Here is a 7,817-nt window from a genome sequence, read left to right on the forward strand (position 1 = left end):
TAGGCAGCGATGAGGGCTCCCCTCAGCCTCCTCTGCTCCAGGCTGAACCCCCCCAGCTCCCCCAGCCGCTCCCCAGCAGCCTGGGGCTCCAGACCCCTCCCCAGCTCCGCTGCCCTTCTCTGGACACGCTCCAGCCCCCCCAGGTCCTTCGGGGAGGGAGGGGCCCAACCCTGACCCCAGCACTCGAGGGGCGGCCCCCCCAGTGCCCAGCACAGGGGCACGCTCCCTGCCCTGCTCCTGCTGGCCACACCACTCCTGAGACAAGCCAGGATGCCGTTGGCATATTAATGTGCACTGCTGAGGCAAAGCTCTGCCGTGACTGTATTTTCCTCCCCATCCCTTGTAACCGGCGCCTTCTAGTTAAACAACAAACTCCTGCTATCACAGCAATTGCATTTCCTAGATAAACACGTGGCTCATGAAAATAGCATCCAGGATGGGGTGCAGCAAACCCTGTTACGCAGCAGTACCTCCTTTATTCGAGCAGCTGAAATGCCCGGCGGCATGAGATGCAGGGCAAGGCATGGCTGCTGCAGAAGATCTGTAGAGGCAGAAATGGAGTTGGCAGAGCAAAGCCCTCGAGTGCCTGCGACTTCTCCAACCTGCAGTGCCATGGGGGGCCTGCAGGCTCGTACCCGCAGCACCGCGCGCCGGCAGCATCTGCACTGGAACTGGTCAGCGGTCTTGGAGCTGCTTCTGGCCTGGGTTCAGCTTGTGCAGCAATCCTGGAAAGGGGATTTTCTGATAAGGAACAGACTTGCTAATTGCTCAGATGCTCCCGTGACGATGAAGGACAGCTCACCTGCCGAGCTAGTTACTCATAACGTACCTTCTTTCAAACAGTAAAGGAGCTGGCGTGATCTTAGCATTGGGCTAGATTAGGCTTAAAATTACAGTATTTGGAGTAAATATTTTCCTAAATTTCATTCTGAGCCAGATACCTATGGAGAGAGACTTCAGAAGCCTTGAGTTTGAAGGCAGTTTGTGCCTCTGTGGGTTTTTTTTTTGTCACTGTCCCTGCATGTTGCCGTCCAAAACCAGCCGTTTGCTTGTCTGCCAGTTGTGTTTTTGGGTGTTTGTCAATGACTTGTGACTATTTTTAATTATTCTAACAGTGTGCAGCATCAGTTTAAGAGTATGAAACCACTGCAGGCTGTCATAAAATAAACCGATGCGGGCCCACGGCAGTAAGCTGGAGGCGTGCTTAACTCCTCACAGTTGAACTTAGGATGACTTGAACTTGCCTGGTGGATAAATTCTGTGATCCTCCTCTCCCTGTGAGCTGCTCTTTAGGGGAGGGGTTTTGTTAAATCACTCTGCATCAGAGAGAATAACTTACCCTGAAACGTTGACTGCAGAGCACTTTGGAATGTTTATCTGGGTTATTCTGAGAGCTCCCCAAAACAGTGACCTGTGCTCTGGGGAGACCTCCCCTGGAGCCCTGCATCCAGCTCTGGAGCCCTCAGCACCAGGAGGACATGGAGCTGTTGGAGCGGGGCCAGAGGAGGGCTACTAAAATGATCCGAGGGGCTACTAAAATGCTGCGAGGGCTGGAGCCCCTCTGCTAGGAGGCCAGGCTGGGAGAGTTGGGGGTGTTCAGCCTGGAGAAGAGAAGTAAGTAACATTCAGTTTAGGTTGCCTGCCTGAATATTTTACATTTCCAGAATGAGAAATTCAACAGGAAATAGGGGAGGACGACACACAAACAAAAAAGGGTGCATAATTAGAATGCAAGCCAAAGAGCTCATCCTTTTCCTTTCCCACACCTCCTAGAATAATTAATAGCCAACACAAATTACCTTCATATGAAATGGCAGTCTTTTTTTTTTTTTTTTTTTTTTTTTTTTCCCCCCCTAAACAGGGTAAATGTATCCACACTGTGAACTTGAGTACATATTATGCCTACTCTGTTGAAGAGGTTTGGTAGATCTTTGCAGAAATAGAATAACTCCTTTCTTGTTACCTCAAACTGCATGCCAGTCAGCTGTAAGAAAGCTTCCCTTGAAGGAAGAAGCTGTACTGCGTGCAGGCTGATAGACCCTTCTAAAAAAAAAAAAAAACAACCCCAAAAAAAACCCCAAACAAACAATGGGCTGGAAACCATTTTTCTGGAGACCCTTGATATATTCTCTGTAGCATGTTTAAATATGTGTGTGTTTGCGTCGCGCGTTGATCAAACTGTGATTTAACTTCTTTCCCCTCTGCAAACCTTCAGCATTCCTGGGAAATGGTCGGGAAGAAGAAAGGTGTCTCAGGACAGAAGGAGAGCGGACAGACAGAACCCAGTGAAGAAAGCAAAGAAAACCGGGAGAGGGATCGGGATTTCAGCAGACGACGTGGTGGGCCGCCGAGGCGGGGGCGAGGTGCCAGCCGTGGAAGAGAGTGTATGGACCTGCCCTTTAATAACACCCGTAACTGTCATGGTGCACACCAGGGCACTTTGTGCTGCGTAAAAGCTGTCAGTAAATCTTCTTGGGCAGCTGTGTCTTTTGAGGAAAACCATCCTTGGGTGTGTGGCAATCTGATGCTCCCCTGTCCGAGATGATTCCTGGGGTGATACCCTCCATACCGTCAGCTTAAATAAAAGAAGTTATGGGAGCGTTTGACGGTGTGGTCTCCCGCACAGCCACTGCGCTTCGGTGTTTGAGGTCCTGTCTTGTATCCTCCCTAAAGCAGGATGAATCTTGAAATTGTCTTTGTGTTGTTCTGTCTTTCAGTCCGGGGCCAGGAGAATGGACTGGACGGTGGTAAGAGTGGAGGATCTTCTGGAAGAGGCACAGAAAGAGGGAGGCGGGGACGTGGCCGAGGCCGAGGTACGCATGGGGTTTGAGGTCAGAGGGGGGTGCGAGGAGAAGAATTACATCAACATATCTATCTTCTCCATGAGGTTTGAAAGCCTCTTTTATGGGAGGAATTGCCAAACTGAAAATGAGCACTTGATTTCTCTGTGCTTACACTTGGTGCCTACGCGTTGCTTCCCCATCTTAAGCATGCTAGAGACAGTATCTCGTTCTTCCATCCCATCCGTGGAGTTGGAAAAAACCCAGGGCTTTATTGTATAAAGGTGGGAAGGTAAAAAACCCCCAAACCCTAAGGTGCCTCTTTGGTAGGTGGGCCAAATGCTTGTTAGCAACAGAATCTGGATCCTCCTTGTTCTTGCACATGTGCCTCTGAGCACCATTGCTGTGTGAACGCTTGGCTTGGTTTTTAAGTACTCAGCGGCAGAAATTCATTTTCCCCACAAAATCTGTGCTGTTCAGGAATTGCTGCTGAGGGCACGCACCGCAGAAATCAGAACCTGGGGTTCCGTACTTACGGGTCGTGCCAGCTGGAAACTTCATCCGAGCCTGGAATCGTGCATTGCTAATTACACTGCCAGCCAGCTGAGGTCATTCCCATACATATAAAGACACTGCTGGAAATCCCATCAACTTGGGAAGATCCTCGCTGCGTTCATATTCTGGGCATCAGAACTCCATATGTTGTTCAGATGTTTCTTTTCCTGGTGATGCAGAGCCAAGAGAGATGCTCAGCAGTGCGTGTGTATATTTTACAGGTGGCTCTGGAAGGCGAGGGGGAAGATTTTCAGCCCAAGGCATGGGGTAAGTTTCACTGCTACAAACCACAGCAAAAAATAAGTCTTTGTGCATGAATAATACTGTTTGTGTCAGTCATTTGTCTTCTGATTTTCCTTTTTTGTTAATAAAGCCAAAACTGTGTCATGCAAACTTAAATTTGGAATGGCTGGTGTAGCTGAAGAATCCCTCTGCTGAGAGTCTTCTGGAACTCTTTGAGATGTGTTGTGGTCTGAATAAAATCAGTTGTTTTTTTAAAATGCTTAGGGAGAGGGAGTAAAAATTTCCATCCTTCTATTTCTTAACAGAACTTTCAACCCGGCTGACTATGCCGAGCCGGCCGGCACGGATGAGAGCTATGGGAATAGTAACAACAACACATGGAACAACACTGGCAGCTTTGAGCCGGATGATGGGACAAGTAAGTGGTCTTCACACGCGCGTTCGCTGTTTCGTATTTAGAGGGTAAGTGGGTTTTGTGTCCTTCAGTTGCCCTGAGGAGGTTCTGGGTAGGTCTTTGGCTCAGGGACGGAGGAATGGGTTGTTGGGTCAGTGATGGATTTCAGTGACCTTGTTGCCTTGCACCTGGAGGTGCTTTTGCATCTGTTAGGGTGACCACGTTGGAAATTGGGAGCCGGATGATTGTTCTGGCGTGAGCTTGTGTATGCTTCTGCCCAACAGAGGCACAGGAATGTTTGCATCCATTTGTTTTCTAGTAGAAACTACGTTGCCTCTTTGGAAAAGTCTTTTTTATAATGTGTAGTGCGATAAACACATGCAAGTTCTCCGATATTCAGTGCATCTTCCAGAGAAGATTGCTCAGAGTTCAGATGTCTTGCTCTTGATTTTGGTATGGGGAGCATTCTCTCTTTAATGGTCATCATGCTCGAACTGCGGGAGGATGAGACCTTGTTACGGAAAGCTAGCTGAAAAGAAATCATCAGCGCTTGCCTGTTAGAAGCAAACGTTTCTTCACTGGGTGGTTTGTGAACACCCATCTGCCCTGTACAGTCATGGTGGATGACAAGCTGACCATGAGCCAGCAGGGTGCCCTGGTGGCCAAGAAGGCAAATGGCATCCTGAGGCGCATCAAGAGGAGCGTGGCCAGCAGGTCGAGGGAGGTTCTCCTCCCCCTCTGCTCTGCCCTGGGGAGACCCCACCTGGAGCACTGGGTCCAGTTCTGGGCTTCCCAGTTCAAGAAAGATGAGGAACTCCTGGAGAGAGTCCAGAGGAGGGCAACAAGGCTGATGGGGGGACTGGAGCATCTCCCCTAGGAGGAAAGGCTGAGGGAGCTGGGCTTGTTCAGCCTGGAGAAGAGAAGGCTGAGAGGGGATCTCATCACCACCTACAAATATCTCAAGGGTGGGGGTCACAGATCTTCAACCCCCGCTTGGACGCTGTCCTGTGCCCCCTGCTCTGGGTGAGCCTGCTTGAGCGGGGGGTTGCGACTGGTTGAGCTCCCGGGGGTCCCTTCCCACCCCTGCCATCCTGGGATTCTTCTGCACTGGAAAAATGGTACTTTTGTTCTTGTTTCAAGTATGCACACTATTGTAAGACACAAATGAACTCGGATTTTGCAGTGTGATAGCTGGACAGAGTCGCAAGGGACAGTCCTTCATCGTAAGTAGTCTGTTGGTGTGGAGGGGTTAAGAGTCGTTTTTTTAACGGAGGAATCTTGCACCACCGTGAGTCAAACTATTTTTCCATGATTTTTGAGCATTCAAGTAAATACCACATCTTGGTTATAAGAAGCATTCACAATCATATTAATGTTGCTTCAGGCCGCTTCCATATTTCTTGTATTTGCTGAAAAACTGCTAGCTTTGGAAAAAGAGAAATAAAAGTACCGCGAACGGACACACATTGTTAGTGTAGGGTTTTTTGGTTTGTGTTTTGGTGGGTTTTGGTTTGGGGTTGGGTTTTTTTAATTCAGCAAACGGAGAGCTGTTTTGAAAGGGGGGGAAAAAAATAAGTGTGGTTTTGTAATGAGTGATCATCTTGCCGAGGAGAGATGGAGTTTTAAATAGCGGAGGGAGTAGTGTAGGCATGTGTTAAGGGCGATGGGTACGCTTGTCTCTGGAGGAGAAAGGGATGGGAGTGGAGGAGCTCTACATGCTGGAAATTAACTGTCTAGTCTGAACAGGCTTCTGTGGGTTGGGGTTTTGTTGGGTTTTTGGTTTTTTTTTTTTTTCCCCTGTGTTGGTGTTTTGTGGAATTGTGGAACAGAATGGGTTAGAGCGCGGCTGGGGGGAACTGAAGATTTTTTTTTTTTTTTTTTTTTCTGATGGGACAACCCAGATTTGCTCTAGTGCTACACTGCAGCTGTAACGTTTATCGTGCAACTACGCTGTTCACCTGTGTCGTGCGTGATCGTTTTGTTCCCATTTTGGTAGCCACAGGCATCTCTGTAAATTAACAATATCCACAGGTACAATGTGACTGGTGTAAACGGGGGCAATGACACTCGCCTTTGCTTCTTTTAAGTCAAAATTTCACTGGTTGTCTTTCTTTTCTTTTTGTTTTGTTTCAGGACTTGATTTCATTGGGGGTGAGGGGTCAAATTATCCCCGAAAATTTGACACTGCTCCTGGTACGATACATCCAGGTGCACTAACTGCCCCGGATACCTTTACTTTACAGCTTTTTTTTAAAAAAAACAAACTGAAATATCTGTGGATATGTCGTTCTTCTCTCTCTTAATTTGTTCATTTTAATGAATATTTGACGGGTTTTCTGACTGTGCTTTTACTAATGCTGACACCTTGAATAGAGAGGTTAACACAAATTCTTGTGGATTATGTAAATTTTAACTTCAGCCACTGCTTCTTGGTACCCAGAGCAGCTCCGTGTCCGCAGCACCGATGACAGAGTATCCCACCCGAGGGGAGGAAGCATTGAGGCAGCTTAGTTGTATTCTGCTTGTCTCCCATCCAGGAGGCTGTGACTTGCCGTTGTCCCCGTGCCGGTCAGCGCGGTGGTTCGGTTCTGCAGGGATCGCTTCTCTGGCTGCCCCGCTATGTTTCTGCTTAGGCTGGAAACGCTGCTGCGAGGGGAATTAGTCTGGCTAAATTATCTCAGCGCTTTGCCTCTGCTTACGGCTACCTCTGGGTGAGCGATGCCCTTGCTGGCTGCTTTGCCATGCCCTTGCTGCCCAGCTGCTCCTCTTCACCTGAGCAGACCTGCCCTGCAGTTGAAGATGACGGTGGATTTTGAGATGACCGGGATGCTTGATGGCAAAGCTGCTCGGTGCCTGGCCTCTTTATTTCCTGCTCTTACACCTTTCCGCCTTATGAAGCCAGGAGACACCCATCCAGTTTGCCTTAACCACCTACTGAATCCCATCGGTGTCCATAACAAGGCCAAAATTGTTTGACTAATGTCTCCTCCATCTAACCTGAGGTCTGAAGGTCAAGGGCCCTTCTGGAGGAACTTGCCTCTTTGCCCTTGAAGGTCAGGACAAGAGGAGGAGTGTTGAGGCTGTGGAGTCTCTTTTGCAGGGGGTCGAAGGCAGATGTACTTGGAGCGCTTCTGTTGTTTTGGAGCATCTCCTGGTTCTCACCTCCGGGTTAATCTTTAACTCCTGCAGGCGGCACAAGGCCATCTGCTCCAGTGCTGCCATTGTGTTTTTGCCACACTTTGGCTTTGGTTGGATTTACATTCCTTTGAGGTGCAAAGTGGGGGGGTTTGGGTCTGTTGCCCTTCCAGGCTGGGTCATCAAGCATGATTCCAGTCATTGAGATAGCGGCAGATTGCCTGATGGGCTGCGGGAGGAGCAATCTGGTCACTCATCTCCCAGTTTAAAGTGAAGAGATAGTCTGTTTGGGAGCGGGGGATGAAATCTTGAAGACACAATGGGATTTTCTTCTTCAGCATGTTCATATTTACAAATGCCTGTCGGCTTTTAATTTTACATTTTCCCGGTTTGAGGAGCTTAAAGACCAGCAGCTCTTTGAAGGGTTTTCTTGAAGCAGAGAGGTTGCCATTCAGAAGACGATGCTTCTGACATGGTGTTAGAAGTGTCAGGGCATTGCTTGCATTAGAATCATGGAATTGTTTAGGTTGGAAAAGCCCTTTAAGCTCATCAAGCCCAACTGTTCCCCTACCCCTGCCATCCCACCCCCAAACCCTGGCCCTAAGCACCGTGTCTGCCCAGCTTTTAAATCCCCCCCAGGGATGGGGACTCAGCCCCTTCCAGTGCCTGACAGCCCTTCTGGGGAAGGAATTGTTCCCAATGTCCAACCT

General features: G+C 48.8%; 1 protein-coding gene across 1 annotated transcript in view; it reads left to right on the forward strand.

Annotated features, from left to right (window-relative positions):
• UBAP2L (ubiquitin associated protein 2 like) overlaps positions 1–7,817 on the forward strand; it is a 28,209-nt gene that overhangs the window by 2,649 nt on the left and 17,743 nt on the right. The window contains exons 4-8 of the mRNA XM_035890825.1: positions 2,216–2,384; positions 2,718–2,813; positions 3,557–3,602; positions 3,884–3,996; positions 6,106–6,165. Coding sequence (XP_035746718.1) covers positions 2,216–2,384; positions 2,718–2,813; positions 3,557–3,602; positions 3,884–3,996; positions 6,106–6,165 — 484 coding nt within the window. The remainder of the gene's footprint in view (positions 1–2,215; positions 2,385–2,717; positions 2,814–3,556; positions 3,603–3,883; positions 3,997–6,105; positions 6,166–7,817) is intronic.

Source organism: Egretta garzetta, unplaced genomic scaffold (genome assembly GCF_000687185.1).
Source record: "Egretta garzetta isolate BGI_Z169 unplaced genomic scaffold, ASM68718v1 scaffold1063, whole genome shotgun sequence".
Classification (NCBI taxonomy): domain Eukaryota; kingdom Metazoa; phylum Chordata; class Aves; order Pelecaniformes; family Ardeidae; genus Egretta; species Egretta garzetta.